This window comes from Pituophis catenifer, unplaced genomic scaffold (assembly GCF_029215685.1).
Source record: "Pituophis catenifer annectens isolate HBS135680 unplaced genomic scaffold, rPitCat1.0.hap2 SCAF_3, whole genome shotgun sequence".
NCBI lineage: Eukaryota > Metazoa > Chordata > Lepidosauria > Squamata > Colubridae > Pituophis > Pituophis catenifer.
In genome coordinates, this window is record NW_027256883.1 from 147,420,495 (window position 1) to 147,440,655 (window position 20,161).

Genomic DNA, 20,161 nt, shown 5'->3' on the forward strand with positions numbered 1-20,161 from the left:
TTAAATTCTGCAGCTGAACTTTTATTCCAAATTAAAATTGTCGGGGTAAGTCAATTCTATAAACATGTGATGAATGTGCCACATAGTTTGGCTCTGGAACTGCAGCCGACTGCAAAACACAACAAACAATCTCATTTCATTTTCATAAAAAGCATTCATTATATTTACCACAGACAGGGATGTCACAAAGTTCGGACTTGAGATTTTCATCTAAGGTGAAACACCAGGGTGCCTCTTTCTGATTGCCCGGGTTTCGGCAATAGGAATGGCCTCCATTCAGCTCTGGGTACCTGACAGCAGTGAATGTGTGGGTGTGGGGATACTGGGAGTTCCACGGCTGGCACTGTCGTCCAGATTTGGTTACACTGATGGTCCCCCGATAGTCCATTCCTGTGCTGTTGAAACATTTGTGATCTGTAAAAGAAAGATCATTTTTCTGTGATGCATTAAAAGAACACTAGGCACACATGTCTATGGAGATTCTCAATCACCGTCCTAAAGGTGCTTTTTTCCCCCCTTTTCGTTTCAAAAGACAACAGGACTTCTTTGGGTTTTTTTCTCCCCTTGAAAATGTTTCACTACTCATCCACAAAGCTTCTTCAGTTCTAACTAACTGGTGGGGGAATGGAAACTGCATCTATGCATATAAATGACAAGCTGTACAATATTAAATGTTCTCTCTGGATGAGTTTCTTTTCTTTCTTCTTGTTTATGACCTGAAAGTTAATTCAAGTCTTACATACAGAGATGTATGCAACAATACTCTTTTTAAAAGTTATACACTTCTTTAAAATAGTTTAAGAAATATGCAAAAGAACTCAAAACCTTCCTCAAAATCTTGAAACTAATCCCTTATCTTGGCAGGAGACATTATATTTATTTCTAAAACAGCTTAATATTTATTAAGCTGTTTTAGAAATAAAGCCACTTGACATTATTTTTGTTTAATTTATTTGTGAGATAACATAAGCTTCACTTAATATCAGGGCCAGTAACACAGCTTGGGACTGCCATACTGCATAGTAACTGGAGTACAATAAACACTTTTATTTCTTTTATTAGATTTTTATGCCATGTATCTCCCTTACAAAGTGACAATGGCACTAAGTGTTTATTTCAATGGAATAGCTAGAAGATATTTTAATGAATAAATCATGATATACCAGACATTAAATGGAACAGAATAATATAAAAGTAACTGCTGATTTAAAATATTAAAAGTGTTCTTCGAACAATGAGTCCCTGCAGATTTTACTCCACTAGTCATGATGGAGGTGGTCATCTCTATTTCTCTTCTAACAATATCTCTGATAAATAAGGTCTGCTTGGTGAAAGATATTGGCTGAATTATTCAGACTTTGACTCTATCAACTGTGCCCTTGATCCGTTTTAGGGATATCTCACATACAAGGCAACGTAACTGCCACTTACTTTTATTGATTGGATCTGCCATAGGGATGCCAATACGGATACAGTTGATAGCCTCAGGGCTATCAGGCTGGGGAAGATCTTCACAATTCGGCAGCTTCAACCGCATCAAAATCATAGGATTGGATCTTGCAAATATGTATTCAGTTTGGCAAAGCACATTTTCCAGAATCTCACACTCATCCCGGCACAGATCTCGTGGTTTTGCAACAGAAGAGGTCTCATCACAATATGGGAAAGCATAATGGCACAGCGATGGAATAGCAAACTGCGAACATTTATCCGATAAATGACTGGAAGTTCCAATCATTGTGAAGGCAGCTGCAGCATACAAATACCAAATCAATTGAGACAGTAGCAAATTTATAGTAGAACATATGCACTAACAACTACTTCCAAATAAAGACACAATAGGCAGTATGGTTTTTGGAGAGACAAGCATTTTTTTAAAAAAACAAACCCTTTTTTGTATTCAAAATACTCTGCTAAATACAGTTTATATTAACATCTGCTTTCCTTTCTATTGATTGGACTGGGCTGTCTTAATCAAAGAGTGATTAAGTATCAAGTAGGCCCCAATATTTATTATTTGATAAGTATGTGATCTTGCTTTTAAAGAAAATTAAGTTCATGCAATTAGAGGTTCACAAGTAAGTAAGATTAAGAATTAAATTTGATCAATTGTGTATTCTAAAACATGGTTGAAATCAGAATAAAATTATGATAAATGCATTGTTTTTCAACATACTCACTAGAAAAGCTAAGAATACAATTAAAATAATATGCAGGGCTGCTTTTTTACTATCTTTCTTAAAGTTTCATTTTCATTGCAGCTTTTCAAAATGAGCAATATATTTTTTCTTCTAAATATATTTTAAGTGCCATAGAATATATTCTGTTGAACATGTAAAATTAACATATAGTACATTAAGGATTTGAAATTCAGAATTGTAGATTATAACAAGGACAATGGCAATCTAACTGAGAATAAAAGAAAGCAAAAGTTTTACTTACCAGTTATTTGATTTTCTATTTCTCCTTGCATATGCAGAGATTCCATATAAATGGTTCGATTTCCAATAAATCTTGCACATGCAATTCCCCGGTATGGTTGACAAAATCCATCCTCTTCATATTCATCCCTAAAATCAAGCAGGTGTAATTTATAACATAGGACTGTATTGTTAAAGGGTCACTTTGGTGTGGTAGTAGTTCAGGTGCTAATTAGGAGTAAGGAAACCTTAACTCAGGGCTGTCAAACTTGCGGCCCACTGGCCGTATGTGTCATATGCTGGCCATACCCATCAATGGTGGGTTTCAAAATTTTTTACTACCAGTTCTGTGGGCATGGCTTTGTGGGCGTGGCAGGGGAAGGATACTGTAAAATCTCCATTCCCACCCCACTCCAGGGGGAAGGATACTGCAAAATCTCCATTCCCTTCCCACTCCAGGGGAAGGATACTGCAAAATCTCCATTTCCACCCCACTTCAGGGGAAGGATACTGCAATATCCCCATTTCCTCCCGATCAGTTGGGACTCGGGAGGCAGAGAATAGATGGGGGTGGGGCCAGTCAGAATTTTTACTACTGGTTCTCCAAACTACTCAAAATTTCCGCTACCGGTTCTCCAGAACTAGTCTGAACCTGCTGGAACCCACCTCTGATACTCATGCTCATTTTAGTGAAGGGGAAAAAAGTCACCATACGTCACGTGATGCTGCCGTGACAATAAAAGTTTGACATCCCTGCCTTAACTGGACCAGCCTGTCTCTCTCAGCCCTAGGAAGGAGATAATGGCTAACCACTTCTGAAAATGTTATCCTAAAAATTGCATGGATCTATCCAGGTCCTCAGGAGTCAAGCTTGACTCAAAGGATTGTAACAAAAACAGTACTATTATTTTTAGAATTGTTCACAAAAAAAAAAATCAATAAATATTAAATGGAAAACATTCCAAATTGCCAGTTGTTAATATTTTCTCAGCTCTAAATCATTCAGAATTTGCTGTAGAAGCTGAAAACCTTCGCAGTCTTAAAAACCTCATGAGTATCGATGTGGTTCTATAAAGTGACTACAGCAAAGCATTAACTTTATGATGCATCCTTCATTGTAACCATATTCCATTTTGTCCAACCAATCTTTTTTAGATATTCTACTAAATCAGGTTAAGTAATTCCATCTTTTCTCCCAATTTTCTCCAGTGTTTTGAGAGCCATGATGGATAGCTGAGCCGAGCTAGAGTTGCAGTAGTTGCAGTAGGCAAGGTTTACAGCATTCCTACACAATGCTACAAATGCTACTCAGCTTTATTTGATCTTACCCAATGGTGTTTTGCAATGAAGAATGTGACAGAGAAAGTTTTACAGCTGGGTACGACTTATGCAATGTAAATAAAAACTGATATTCGAAGCTGGAATGAGCTACAGTTGCTTTAAGAGGAGAGGTTATCAGGATAAATCTTGGATTACTATACACTTTAACTATTTGGCTTATGTGGTGAACCTATAAAGGAGACTTAAACATGGAACTCTGGCAATGAGGAAAAGTTACATTTCCCCCCTTTTTATATACTAAGAGAGACCAGCACTAACACAATCCAAAGCCTATTAATCAGTGCAGTGTCACTTTTATTATCCAGCAGTAGGAGTAATGATTTTCTTACTGCCAATGTAATGCCATAAATTGGTGAGGGTGTCATCACAATCTGTACATGGACCAAAAATCTTTTTGGTTTTCTCCAGTAATAGATCATGGTTGTTTTTATATGGGTTGATACACTGACTAAGAAATAAAGTCCTGTTTATTTTTTTCTAATAAATCATTAAGATGCACACATTCTCATTTCTAGGTTATCTATTCAATGTTTTAAATTTTTGGTCTTGGAAATAACAATAATATTTTCTAACAATAATACCAAGACACTCCTACTAACACTGACAGGGCAAGCCACTAGAATATAAATTGAGAGCAATATCCCCACTCCCTACTAGCCCTGATGACATTACCTAATTTGGTAACGAAATGTCTCCAAGAAAACCACCAAGCTCAGAGATAACTAAGGATTCAGCCTAACAATAATATTACTTTATTTTTTTTTGACCATAATATCTTAGCCTTGGGAAAATTCCACTACATGGAATTGTATTAATTCAATAATATTGTATTAATAGTAATAATATGGCTATTAAATAATAATACAATTGTGTTCTATTAATTATTATATAACTATTAAACTTGCACCTAGAAACTGAATCACCCGAGACAAGAAAGTTAGTTACAGTGAAATCTCATTGATATCAATATTCCCAGCATTCTGATCATCGAGTCCTTCAAGACTGGTCAATTTTCACGATCTTTCTTGCTGCTTGGAAATATGTATCCAATTAAAAGAAAAAACTGCTAGCAAGAAACCACTAAGTTTTTCAAAATATTAATATATCATGTACCTTCCCACTTCTAGGATAGGTGTCAGAGTGGTAGTTGAATCTTTATTTCTACTGAATGCTGGCTGGGCTCATTTTATATTTACGGCATTGGCAAGGAAAGAAAGTGATGTCACATGCACCCAAATGTTATTGTATAAATTATGAATTGTGACATGCCTAATATAATTGTGGCTTGTATTGGAAGGCTATGACTGCTAAACTATTACTTTGCTACAAAATGTTCTATGTTTCCTACCCACTAATAGGAGCCTGTTCCTAATCCCAATGACACCAAAATGACAAATTGTAGTGTGATGTCACAGCACAAACTCCAGCCTTTCATACTTGCCCTGTGTCTTTGCATGCAAATATGTAAGGAGAAGAGTTTGCATCCCAATGTACATTTGGTACTTGCTCTTCCCATGAATGTTTATGAACCTATCCATCTTCATCAACTGAAAATGGATCAGCATTTTCAGAATAGGCAGCCCCTGACTTTACTTAAAATTAGAAGTGATCTATATAGGTAGTCCTCAATTTACTCAAGTCGAGGACTACACAATTGAGCCCACAATAACTGTTGCTAAGCAAAACAGTTGTCAAGTGAGTTTTGCCCCATTTTACGACCTTTTTGACACAGTTGTTAAATGAATCGCTGCAATTGTTAAATTAGTAACATGGTTGTTAAGTGAATCTGGCTTCCCTATTGTCTTTGCTTGTCAGGAGGTTGCAAAAATGGATCCAGGACACGGCAACTGTCATAAATATGAATCAGTCGTCAACCAACCTAATTTTGATCATGTGACCATGAGGATGCTGTAACGTGTGAAAAACGGTCATAAGTCATTTTTTTCCAGTGCCGTTGTGACTACAAATATTCACTAAATGAATGATTGTAAGCCGAGGACTACCTGTATTACATGGTATATCTAAATTAATACAGACAATTCCACATGAACAATCTCAGGCTGATTAAAACCCAGTTCTAATTTAGTGGTGTATATATGGTATATTAACACAACTAACAATGTTACATTTCATCACAAGTAAATAACTGGGCAGATTTATTCAAAGTTAGAATCTTTAAATGTTTAGTTCAGAATCCTAACATTTCTAATGGGGCTCTTTCAGAATAAGGATTTGAGGGCAGGGGTCAAATTATGATGACAATTCAGCATTGCAAGTCATTTTAGAGTGTCTATTATATCTAAAATTGGCATAAGAAAGGAAATACACTCAGCTATTGAAAATGAGGTAGACTGAATGACTGTGTGAACCAATTAAAAAAGCATAGACTCTATAATTTGGTAATCAAAGTGTCTCATGTATAACCTCATTATCTTTGACAAGTTTAAAACCATATCATTCTTTACAGACAATTAAAAGCTTGCATAAGAACTTCACTTCTGGATGCACCATCCAAGTTTATTGTATGCCTGTAAAGTCTACGGTTTGGCACCAGTCCTCAAAAAGCAGAAGATGGTGTTTCATGTATATCAGATAATTTGTGATCTAGATATTTATAGAGGAAATGTTAACTGTCCCAATCTAAATGCTATGCTAATGAACAATTCTGGAAAATATGTCCTGAGCTGGGGCCAAATCTGTCTAAAAGTAATCTATTTACATTCTTAACTGCAATGCATTGTCATAATTAGTAAGGCTGTGCAGCGCTCCAGAAATAATTTTTATTTCACAATTCAATTGCAGGCCAGTATATAACTTTTTGGAATCCCTCAAAAGAGAAGTTTTTGCCAGTGTCTGTACTAGTGCTTGTCTGCAACTCTTTAAAACAGTCTAGCTGGCTAGCTGCTCAATGCCGCCCGCAGGGGATCCAAAGAAAAGATGCAGTTGTTTTAAAGAGCTGTAGACATGGACTACCTGCATACATGCTGGAAAGCCCTTACTTTTACGGAACTGTTTCTAAAACATTGCCCAATTGTAGTAATTACTCCTTTTCAAAAAAAGGGAGGGAAAACTGTTGGATCAACAGCAGCTGTGACTGCTTATGAAACAGCATTGGTAATACTGCTTGGATCTTTCTTGGCAGCTCTCTTACATAATTTTTCAATATGATCTGCACCTCATATGCTCACAGTTATGAAAAGGACAGGAAACTCCTAGAACTTACATTTTGTTTGACAGACTTATTTTAGTTCTTCCTGGAGGATGGCAGAGGAATTCAGACTTAAGATAAAGAAATATACACAACTTAAAAGATCATACAAATAAGATGCTCAGTTATGGCTATTTTAGTGAACCATATCAAAAACTCCATCTTCTATGTCTGTGGTTGCTATATTTTCACTTGGAATTTGGCATCTGGTGCAGAAATGGATTTTCAGAGAATCTCAGCTTTTGTTAAAAAGAAAAGAAAAGGAAGCACAGAAAGCTGAAACCAACACATGAGCAAGAAAGTGAATCTCAAAATTTTGAGATAGCTGGCCTAGATAATATTGAAAGCATTTGGGACAGAAACAAGAGAAATATCGAATCTATTTCAGTATATCAGTTTAGATTTTTGCTTCTTTACAAACTAACATTTTCCTTCTTTGTCCTTTTCACCTAGGCTGGCCAGTTTATCACTTGCTATCTAGGATCTACGATACTCCGTTGTTGCTAATAGCAACAAGAAATGATACCAGCTTTGAGTATCAATTGATTTTAGAGTGACAGCTTCTTACAATGCAGCTGGATTTGGTATTACTTATCCGGTAATGCCGGATGCTCCCAGTCAGTTGTCAGCCCAGGAAATCCCAATTAAACTGAAACATGAGAGCACAGAACTTCCTTTCTGGAACCAAGCAATGTTTTAGCCCTTAGGTTATTTTAAAACTCTACTGGATTCCTTTTAGTTGACACTCTATACCTTTTTAAAATGAGTTTCAATAACAACAATGAAGTGCAACAACTTTTTAGACAAGTTATAACTTTGCTGACCACCCAAATGGACATCCTTTCATGGTTTTGTTTTGGTTTTGTTGACATAAATAATATAGGTCTAACCTATCAGAGGTCATCTTTAGTAAAATATTCTTCTATTTTTACACATGCAAAATCTAGATGTCTCACATATTGGAGCAGGAAGTAGCTATTCTCTTGAGAAATGGTGCATTTGTATATTCTATGTTAAGTTGGTGTTATTACCTTACTTTAAAAAAATATGACCTTGCACATGTTTTAACTTATAAGGCAGAAAACAGGATTCCTTTTCAGAATTCCATGGGGTGAGTTTTAGAGCTTTGTACTAAATCCCAAAATACCTGCTTGGATTCTATAAAATCCTTATTCAGATAATTCTTTACACCTAAGTTTTCGTTCATGGGGATTTCCTGGATACATCAGGTAGTTCTTAATTTCGAGAAGCTTCAAATATTTTTAATCTAGTCTTTAATCACTTGGTATCTTCTAGATATGATATTGGGGACCCCTGTTTCTAGGAGGAATGAATGTTTACCCCAGTGGTGAAATCCAATTTTTTTTACTACCGGTTCTTGGGCGTGGCTTGGTAGGCGTGGTGTGGCTTGGTGGGCATGGCTTGGTGGGCATGGTAGGGAAAGATACTGCAAAATCCCCATTCCCTCCCCACTCCAGGGGAAGGATACTGCAAAATCTCCATTCCCATCCCGCTCCAGGGGAAGGATACTGCAAAATCCCCATTCCCATCCCACTCTGGGATCAGCCAGAGGTAGTATGTGCCAGTTCTCTGAACTACTCAAAATTTCCGCTACCAGTTCTCTGAACTACTCAAAATTTCTGCTACCAGTTCTCCAGAACCTGTCAGAAACTGCTGGATTTCACCCCTGGTTTACCCCTGTTCTCTCTCGACTTCTATCTCTCCCTCCCTCTTTTTTCCTAAGAAGCACAATAGCAGAAATCAATCCATATCTGATTCAAAATAATGGGAAACTGCACATGATGAACAGAGGGAATATTGATTTCCTTGAAGGAAAAGGGTATCATCCTGTCAAAAATCTGATATACTTCATCTATGAACTGTCTCCAAAAGGCAAATCAGGGTTCTCTTAGCCTTCCTGTTTTTCTTCAAGCCATCTGGGCTGCTGAGCAGATGCTTTGGGAATCTGAGTATTTCAACCTTGTCTCTGGCTGTTTCTAGGCACCTTCCTTGTAAATGTGCAGGCTCATGTTTCCCATTTGATTAAGGTGGAACTTGGACTATACAATTGTTTTCATTTAGATTTAACTGAGTGACAGGATGTTTTATTTTAACAGTAACCTTATATACTTTTTTTATTTTTTAAGAAAAGTCAAATCATCCTGAATTTTATAAACAACCGCAGGTTTTCCATGGCAACCCAGCCTCTATAAAAGTAAACATACTTTTATCCTCTTACATTTTCTTCTGCTCTAATCCAAAGGAGTCTGTGCTCAAAAGGTGATTTTTTTTCTGATAGGGACATCCCATTGGTAGACCAAACAATCAAATCTCCCACCTTTTAAATATGCAAATATGAATCAGAACTCTGTTAAGAAGGTACAATGGCTGGAGGCACCTGTAACAAAGTGACAGACCACTTGTGTTGTATGTTGAAAGCTTTGGAGCCAACTTCTAAGAAAGGTAAGATATGCTGAATAATCAGGCTGGGAAAGACTTTTGTCTGGGCCTCCTAAGAGGCACTGCTTGTCTGGATAGATATGACTGAGTTAGAACAATATTTGGTCTGACTTGATATAAGAGGGTGCTTGCTGATATAAGTATGAAATTGAGCCATACAATTCTATCTATAGAAAAACAAACGAAAAAAACAGGGTGAAGAAGCTGTAGTAAATCAACCTCACTCTTCAACATTACTTACTAAAGAAAGTTGGAAGAATTGTCGAAACTTCATGCAACTGCTTTAAAAATACATTATATAAAATACGTTCATGAAATATTAAATAAATGTCTCCCTTCACTCCACAGTACAGCCATGTGTGTATGTTGTAAAAGAAAAACTATAGTTTTGTTGCCTAAATCATCATTTAGGGCAACAAAAATAAATTCTTTCCAATAGACATCAATTCAGTAAACAGAAGGTATTCACAGAGTAATAATTGGTTATTTTTTTAAAAATGAGATAGGATTTGATTCCTTAGACCAGGGGTGGGCAATTGTGGCTCTTTTACAACCTGTGGACTTCAACTCAAGACAACCAAGATGTCTCAGGAATTCTGGGAGTTGAAGTCCACAGGTTGTAAAAGAGCCACAATCGCCCACCCCTGCCTTAGACAATAACTATGAACATTTGGTTCAGGAAAAATGAAATTCATGTTCTGTGTTCATGAATGGAACTGACTCAGTCAAGGGGTCCATCCATGAGACTTTTCTTCAAAACCACTAAATCAGAAGTCTAGAAAGGAGAAGGAACCCAAAAGATTGGAAAGGCTGCAGGTAATCATTTTACTATGAGAGCTGAAAGGCATTTGATTCCATGTTTCGTTTGGAAGTGAGCTACTGGAACACAAGTCTTTCAAGCAAAGCTGAATCAAGCACGTCTACATATACAGGTGGTTTTTGATTTACAACTATTCGTTTAGTGACCATTCTAAGTTACAACGGCCCTGGAAAGAAGTGACTTATGACTGTTTCTCACACTGTTGCAGCATTCCCATGATCATGTGATCAAAATTTGGTTGCTTGGCAACTGGTTCATATTTATAACGGTTGCAGTGTCCCAGGGAGTTCTTGCAACTTTCTGACAAGTAAAATCAAAGGGGAAGCCAGATTCACTTAATAAGTGTGTTACTAATGGAACAACTGCAGTGATTAACTTAATAACTGTGGCAAGAAAGGTTGTAAAATGGGGCAAAACTCACTTAACAACTGTTTCACTTAGCAATAGAAATTTAGGGTTCAGTTGTGGTCATAAGTGGAGGACTACCTATAGTATGAAAATGCCATTACTCTCCTCAAACATGCCATTACTCTCCCCAATATAAATGTACTGTAATTTAAAAAAAAAAAACTCTCATAGCCTTTACTCAATTTTATCCTGGTATAAATTTACTTTTTAAAAAAGAATTCAGGATGAATTGTCATCTGCAATTCTCTCTCACACACACATACACACACACACACACACACACACAAGGACATACATGTTCTATAGGGTTGAAGTGTGAAATGGATCAGTCTGCACAAAAAGGAAACTAAACAAACTGCCCCCCCACCCCTATTTTTATCAGACTACTTCTAGTCAGGATACCATGAATTTCCTTCTGGATTTTGCTGATACAATTCCTGGTAGGCTGATGGCCTTGTTATATGGCATGAAGGACTATATCTAGAAGAGGAATCAAAGATTATTTTTCTCCCTGTCACAAAAAGGCCTAATTTCAAAGCAGGGCTCACAAAAAGAATGATCGTATCTATTGACAGTTTGATGGACATTTTTCTCCTGGTTTCTTGAATCTTTCTTTCTTTCTTTTTTAAGCTTTGCAAGAAATAAAAGCAATACAAAAAGACCTCTAGTTATTCAGCCATTTGACTGAATGCACACTTTTTCTAGAGTCTCAATATTTTTTTTATATTGTGATGACCAAAACTGGACGCAAACCTCCAAGTGTGGTCTTACTAAGGTATTATAAAGTGGCACTAACACTTCATGTGAAACATCAATCCCATTTTATAATGCCTTGGTAAGACCACACTTGGTTTTTGTATCCAGTTTTGATCGCTATGCTATAAAAAAGATGCTGAGACTCTAGAAAGAGTGCAGAGAAGAGCAACAAAGAAGATTAGGGGGCTGGAGGCTAAACCATATGAAGAATGGTTATAGGAATTGGGTATGTCTAGTCTAGAAAAAAGAAGGACTGAGGTGCAGGATAGCAGTGTTCCAATATCTAAAAGGTTGCTTCCATAGCCCTGAAGGCAGGACAAGAAGCAATGGATAGAAACTAATCAAGGAGAGATCTAACCTAGAACTAAGGAGAAATTTCCTGACAGTTAGAACAATTAATTAGTGGGTCGACTTGCATCCAGAAGTTGTGGATGCTCCAACACTGGAGGTTTTTAAGAAGATATTGAACAACCATTTGTCTGAAATTATATAGGATTTCCTTCCTGGGCAGGGAGTTGGACTAGAAGACTTCCAAGATCCCTTCCAAGTCTGTTATTCTGACTGGTCCAAATAAACTGTCAGATCCTTGGACACTGCATTAATGTATAGATAAAGATGGTTAAAAACCATTTCATAACAGACCCCATCAGCATGTGGATTCATAGGCATTTGACAGCCTAGATGTCTAAAAAATTCTGTGTTAATTTGCAATCTGCTACTGTTAGACTAAAAATATACAAAAGGAAACAGGAAAAAATATGCAACATTTTATCCATGTCTCAGGGAACTTTACATATTTATGATGCAATTGCTTATCATTGCCACAGAAAGCATAAGAGTAATCTTTGCACTGTCACACATCTGTTACAAGGGAATAGATAGATAGATAGATAGATAGATAGATGGATGGATGGACGGACAGACAGTTATAGATGATATAGATGTAGATAGATATCTCGTAAGTAGCTTTTTGATTGTAAAATAAACCCCAAACAATATCCTTCCAGCTCATTTTAGCCTTTTTTAAAAAAATAAGTCATATCAAACTACACATCAACTACAAAAATTTTTTAGACTTCACAAGAAATCTAGGTAATGGTGGTTCTTATGGTTTAACTTTAGAGAAATCCTAGAACAGAGATAGATTTGTTAAAATCTCAGCCATACCCTTGATAAGTACTTGCAATTCATGCAAACATGTTAAGAGTAGAATTTAGAAACTTTTCTTTTCCCTTCTGCATATCGCCCCAACCTTTAAGACAAAGCAGAAAAATACAAATGTAGTACATAAGGTGATTGCTCTTAGATTAAAAGTTGCATAACAAGAATTGTTTTTTTGAATGTTAATTGCTATAGAAAACCTACGTGCATTAATAATTTCATTAATCTAGACTGCCCCTGGAAAAATTATTACTGGAGATTACAGATATATTTAAGGAAGCTGTCTCTTTAAGAAAACCTTGTTTTAATAAACTTTGCTATAACATACTTATACCGTTGCACTTTATCAAGCCTAAAAGCTTGAGTCTAGGACCAGCAAGAAAGCTGGTTTACATCAAGAGAAACTCTTATCGTGGCTTGGTAATAGAAAACATGTATTTTACAAAGACATTTTTAAAAAAAATCTACTGTAGCCTCAGCCAAGTATTATTTCTAAAAATATGACCGTATGCTATCAAACAATGAAGCTATGTTAAATTTATGAGCAATGTTTTATATGTGAATCAAAACATATGCAGCTGTTTCTATAACACTGTTTCTGTTACTGGACAGTTAGATTTGATACTAGTATGATCAGTAGCAGCCTGCTCTCACAGCAAAGGAATGATATCTCACCAATCTACTAAAATTAATACAAATACGATACCATTTTCAGATGATATTGTTCCTCCACTTTCATACTAGGAAATTAAGTTCAAATCCAGACCAAGCTAATTAAGTATACATGCTTATCTCAGTGTTTATTCATTTTCCACCTTTGGGTCTCTTGTAAGTCAGAAGTGTTTCAATAGCATGATTGAAGCGTAAGAAAACTGCTCACCTCCATCTCCTCTATTCAAAGCCTTTTGAAATAAGGACATGAACCTGAATACGAACAATGTTTGAGTAACCCGTCAATCAAAAATGCAAAGAATTAAAAAAAAATTTTTTTGCAAGAGGCTTAGTTGACAAAAAAGGTAGAAATCTGTTTTTTTTCCTTCCACAATATTCATTAGCAACCTACAGTCTCAAAAGACTATGGTATCGTGCTCTGGAAAGAGGTCCTAAAACAGCATCTGGTGTGACTAAAAAGGCCAATTTGAGAGTGGCAATCCCTTCCACACTGAGGGCAGATACATTCTGTCCCCTGCTCAACCCCCAGATTTCGCTGGTCCCGGGACTGCCTCTTTGCCTCGGCCTGCCGAACAAGTGTCTCTTCGAATTGGAGAAGGCCATGCTGAGTCTTTAGCCTCCAAGCTGAACAATCAGAGGTCAAGGTTTCCCAGTCATTAATGTCCATTCTCAAGGCCTTTAGATCCCTCTTGCAAATATCCTTATATTGCAGCTGTAGTCTCCCTCTAAGGCACTTTTCCCTGCACTAATTCTCCATACAGGAGATCTTTCAGAATCCGACCAGCAACCATTCTCACGACATGCCCAAGCCAGCATAGATGTTGCTGTTTCAATAGTGTATACATGCTACAAATTCTGCGCTATTTGGAACTTTTGTCATGCCAAGTAATGGACAATAAAAACCATGCTATTCACAAAATTAGTAGCTCTGTCCCATTGGGAAGTCGGTGTTTGATGCCTTTTTGTATAGCAGTTGAAAATCTGGTAGGGATTTTTACAGTTGTATTCCTCCCACGTTACTACTTTAATGCAGCTAATGCTGTGGCACTGTGCGTGGCCTGAATTACAAGAATAAATGATGTAACACCTTATCGCCTTTCTTCCACACCCTTAATGATTTTGTGATGAAGTAATGTAAGCTGCAACTGACCTCTGCAACTACCACTCAAGTTCATAACATAGGCACAGGCTATAGAAGCGATATTATCTTTACCTCTAAAAGTCCTTTCTAAGTGTCCTATGGTTTATGGCAGCAGCAAAATGCAGTTCAGGTCACCAGAGATTTATCCCCCTTTTTAATGTTTTTACTAGACTGAATAAACACATTCCCAAGGATTGAGGCCACTGGCTACTCCAAAGATCGGCAAAGCACAAGGTAAACTTGTTTAAGTTGAAGTCTGCAAGATTGACACTTCTTTACAACAATGGGTAGCTTTGTTAGCTTTAAATGGAAATGGTCTGGGCCCCATAGCTTACAATGTGCCCTCTTCCGCTGAATGCAATAAAGGTTTCTGGTCTTACTGGTTGCATATTGAGTTTCAAGTCATCTTCATCACAAGGGTTTTTTATATATATATAAAATGTTCACATTAGACTAAAAAGTCACCCTGCACAAAGACAGAAAGCTTTTGTTCTCTAGGAACTATTGTTTTTGGTTTCTGGTAGCCAGCATAGAAAATATACTTTTCAAACCATGAGTACAGATTCCAAAGGATAAGTTAAAGCATTTCTCTATGGCGAAATAAATGTCCTATTATTTGGGTTTGGAAAAGTATATGGTTTCATTGGATTCTTGATATTAAATCAGAATACCGTGAGCTAACATCAAGTTTTGTTCAAATTTGCCAGAATGGAACTGAATCCTAAAAACACTTTAACTGAAGTCTTGCAATGTAAATTGACATCTTCTTTCATATCTACTGTCTTTTCTTGGCAGAATAGGAAGAACAACTAACTTCCTGGATAGAAGGCATCTAATTACAGCTTCACAGAATCATGAAGGAACCATTAAGGCAATGACTCCAATCCTTTGCTCAGTGCACAATCAATCAATCAATCGTAATTAAATCTTTCCTGACAGATGGATATCTACCTCTGCTTGTATACAGCCAGCAAGAAATTTGTGACTGCCTTCAGGAATGGATTTTGCTGTCAAAACTACTTTTAGTGCTAGGAACATTTTTGTAACATTCAATCAAAATCTACCTCTGTGCCACTTAAATCTATTATACCACATCCTAACCTTGAACTAATAGTGGGGGGAAAGTCTTTCTTCTGTGTAACATCCTTCCAGATTCTTTCAGTCTGCAACCTATTTTCTTTTCTCAAAGCAATACATTCCTTCAAACTTCCTTTTTGATAGAATTTAGTTTCTAATGCCGAAACTATTCTCTCTCTAATGCTAGGGCCAAGATTTTGATGTGTTATTTAAGATGCAGATCTAACTAATTAATTAAAATGGAATTATTGTTTCTTGCAATTTAGAAACCTTATTAGTATTGATACAGCCCAAGCAATGAGCAGTTAAGATTTTTTTTAAAAAATCATGCAAGGGCTTGCTTCATAAATGGAGGCATTAAAAATGGGCAGAGCTTTGATTGTACCACTGCGGCCACCCTATTGAGTTTTTTGACCACACTCTTGGGAGACCTTTGACTGCCAAGCTAGAGTTTGTTACTTGTATATTTGATCTAAATCCCAAACTAACGATTATAATGCATTTACTTTGATATTCAAGTTCAGCCTGAATCAGGTTCACACCAATTTGGGACATCACCAAATGACTGGGAGATTCCTCCAAAAAATCCTAACCCAAAACTAGATCTTCTTGAAGAGTTATTGGCTTAGAGTTTCGCAGGACACATAACTTCTCCAACTGCAGTAGGTTAAGTGAGGGATATTCATTGCTAATCTCTTCCAAGGTAAAGTTTTACTGGAATATTGGGTCCCAGAAGGCTGGGTACTTGCTTGGAAAATGCTCAACATTAAATCCTTTTGGCTCTATTATTGTCACATATTTACCATCCATTCAATTCAAAGGAAAACCCATAAATTAATACAAGTCATTATCTAGTAAATTAGTGCAGCAATGTGTCTAGCCCTCTCTTCCTTGGCTGAGATCCCTTTGGTGAGTGGCTACCCAAGACCACTTTTTTATCCCTTTGCTGCTTGTGCTATGGCTTAGAGAGTCATGTGAATACCCCTCCTCTGAGTTTAGTGTCAACTGAGTAGAACAAAATAGGAATTCAGTCATTCCTAATCAGTCTCTGTTTACCTATCCTTTTGAACTCCTACCTGTTTTTTCCTAAGATACCTTTGTGATGTGTGTCATAGTCATAAATAACAACATGAAGCAACTGAAATGAAAGCAAGTTTCTCTCAAAATCTGGACACTTGAATTTAATTGTTTTTTTTAAAAAAAACAACACTATTGTGTCCTCTCTTCTATTTGGCATTTTTAAAACATTTGCTCTTGGAAAAAAATGAGACAAGGTTGATTTCTTCAACAATCTAGCCCATTCTGAGTAATTTGGCTAGAATGACTAATTTCACTACATAGCAATGGAGAAAAATCTGCATGCTTGTTTATTTGAATAGATTTATTTATATTTTTTAGTTGTTTGTATCCCGCCTTTATGATTTTTATAGATAACCCACACCTTCTTCCTCTTGGTTTCCCCACAACAATAGCCCTGTGAGGTAGATTAGGCTGTGAAGTAGGTTAGGTAGGTTAGAGAGTGACTGGCCCAAAGTCACCCAGCTGGCTTTCATGGCTAAGACAGCATTTGAACTCATGGTTTCCTGCTTTCCAACTTGGTGCTTTAACCACAAGACCAAACTGGTTCTAATATTCTGCCCATCTTCCAATTTTACTCATAGTGACTTAAAGTTTAAATTCAACAAACCAATTATAATTATGACTACTACATATATTGTGGGCACTAAGGATCACAATAGCCATAACAATGGCAGTCATGCCTTGGGCTCCATCAACCTCCCAATCCCTATGCATAAGAAAAAAGGCTTTCCAGAATGCTAGCTGAGTTGGGGGCCAGCTAGATTTCAGGTGCTTGGATGTTCCAGACCACAGGTTTTGCAACACGCCTGCTGTTGGCCTGTTTCCAAAGTCCACCAGTTGGCATTCCTTATGTTCTGACCTAGGCTCCCTTAAAAAGCAGGAAGCAGGAATTAGTCCCAGCAAAACCTCTTTTATTTACATGACTGTGAATTACTTTCATTCACAGTCAGCAAGGTTTGTCCAAACAGTTTTTCAAAGGAATATTTATCAACACACCTTATCTCGTTTGGCAAGCTGCCAGATAGCTTATTTCCAAACGCAGAGTAAGGCAAAACTTGGCACAAACTCTCTTAGAGTCATGAACAGAACTTTCCACTCTCGAAACTACCGAACGAACGAATTGTTTCGTGTAAAAGCCTCCTCCCCATTCGTCCCTCTTTTGTTTCCTATGGGAGGGGCCAATTATCTCCAAGGTGTGGCTTTACTCCCAAGTCGACCCTGCTTTCTGAGTTGTTCTTGTCTTCTGGCAGTTCTGTGCATGTGCACACTGGGAATGGGCTCCAGCTGTTCCTCTGCTTCACTGCTGTCTATCTTCCTCTCTGCCTCCGACGCAGAGCCTCACCTGAGCTTTTCCCAGCCCCCAGGACTGGCCCATGTTCCTCCCCAACCTCCTCACTGTTTGACTCTGCTGCCAGCTTTGCTGGCCACCGGTGGGCCACAACACATTAAGAGACTGGGGCTGAAACATTTCCCTTCTGTTATACCTAGCAGGAAGGTGAGAATTGGGCCCACAAATAACCTGGCCCATGCCATGAAGTCTGTGTGGAGTGAGTCATGTGAATTTATACTATAAAATACAGTATCTAAATGAATGAATCAACGGGCCTGGTGGCTCAGCAGACTAAAAGCATTGTGATTAACACCAGCTGTCTGCAATTACTGTAAGTTCGAATCTCACCAGGCTCAAGGTTGACTCAGCCTTCCATCCTTTCTAAGGTAGGTAAATTGAGGACCCAGTTTGTGGGGGCAATAAGCTGAGTTTGTATAAATATACAAAAGTATGAAGGCTATTGCTTAACGCATTGTAAGCCGCCCTGAGTCTCCGGAGAAGGGCGGCATATAAATAAAATTAAAAAAAAAAACTGTATAAATACAGATACCAATTCTCTTCAGATTTTAACATACATTTACAGAGCATTTAAGGGCTAGTGTTTAGCTTAGTCTCTGATAGGAAACTTTATGGGAGCAGAAATATTAAAGATCCATTTCTGTTAATGAATTAGTGAAGAGTTTTCATTTTGCTTTTCCCACAGGGAAAGGACAAGAAGGCAAGGATTTGCCAAATGGTTTATTTCCACAACTTCTGCTACATTTGGCCTTAAGAGACCTAAACTTGCTCATTATACTTACAGTGCAACAATGGGCATCCCTTTTGCCACCCCAGGACCATTTGCAATAATATGCAATCACATGCACAGGCTTTCTAATTGCCACCAAGTATTATGCATATACCTTCTAACAAACAGAGCCACAATTCATTTTTCTCTGTCTATCTCAGCTTGCGGATTCCTCTCCACTCATCAGGGAACAGGCATGCTTCTTTTAGTCTGCCAGCCAAAAAGGAAGGCACACAGGGAACATACAATTATTACAAAGATTTTTTGGGCAGGTTCTCTTTTGAGTATGGTCTGGTGATCACTCTAATCACCAACTATCTTTTTTTGTAACAACAAAAAAGTTTGATATTTTAATAAGAAGCACAAAATAACTGAATTCTAAGTCAGTATGATAAGTCAATGGGGCATTTATTTCGGTTTCTTCCTTGATTGTAATATATTTTACACATTTGTGATGTTAAATTATATGTTTAAAACTGGATTTGCAGCTCATGAAAAGGAACATTAGTGCCTGAAGTCTTACTACTGTGTTTTTTATTAAGTCTTGTTTGCAAAACACAATGGATAATACTGAATGGAAACCTTAGTTTGTCCTAATGTTACAACCTCAGATTATCTTGTTCTTCTTTATGAATGGCGTATATCTCAGAACCTTGAAATCAGATCTTTATGCACACATCTTGAATTGCCACACAAGAATCACCATAACCCTCGGCTGATTGACACACAGAAGGAGGGTGAAAGGTTAGACTTTCATTTCTTTTAAGGAAATGAAGCTAAGATCTTTGAAAACCGGAGATCTGCAGCAACCATGTTACAATAACACTTTGAGGAAATCCTAAAATTGTATATTTGACATTTGTAATAAAGAAGCAGCAAACCAGTCATTTATCTTTTTTCTCTTCAGAATGAAACAAAGAAAATCACTTACTGAGATTTCTGTAGAGGCCTTGGAAGCTATTTTAAAAAAAGAGGATATTTTCACTTTCTTTCACATTTATATCTGAATAAGGAAACTGCTGAAAAACTGCATAATGATAACAAGCCAAGAATGCCAGACTGCTTTGAATTTGGCAGAACTGATCCAAACATTTAACATGTAGACTTGCTGGGGTGAATGCCATTAATAATATGGAGGAAGGACAGGAAATTGAGCAGTTGGGGTGTTTCCTTCTGGAAAGTTGTTCTGTTCATCTAATGAGACATAGATTTCACAACTCAGGAGGTAGCTAAGAAAGCCAGAAGCTTGGACAGTGGAAACTGTGTGTATATCATTCCTGCTGCCAAGGGAAGGCAGATGGACTTTTCAAAGTCTGGTCCAGTTGATTCACCCAATATATTCAAGACACGTAATTTTTGTACTTTGTAGTTGAAGATAAAAATAAATTATTAAGTCTTATGATTAGATCTTTGCAGATGCTCTCAAAATCCATGGGTTCTAAAATGCATGAACAATTCTATTTTGTTTGCAAAGTAGTTGCTGTAAAACCTAAACATTTT

General features: G+C 37.2%; 1 protein-coding gene across 1 annotated transcript in view; it reads right to left on the minus strand.

Moving 5' to 3' along the window:
* ROR1 (receptor tyrosine kinase like orphan receptor 1) overlaps window positions 1-20,161 on the minus strand; it is a 166,823-nt gene that overhangs the window by 12,771 nt on the left and 133,891 nt on the right. The window contains exons 5-7 of the mRNA XM_070939493.1: window positions 2,443-2,570; window positions 1,432-1,749; window positions 169-414 (exon numbers count right to left, since the gene is read on the minus strand). Of these exons, the coding sequence (XP_070795594.1) occupies window positions 169-414; window positions 1,432-1,749; window positions 2,443-2,570 (692 nt within the window). The remainder of the gene's footprint in view (window positions 1-168; window positions 415-1,431; window positions 1,750-2,442; window positions 2,571-20,161) is intronic.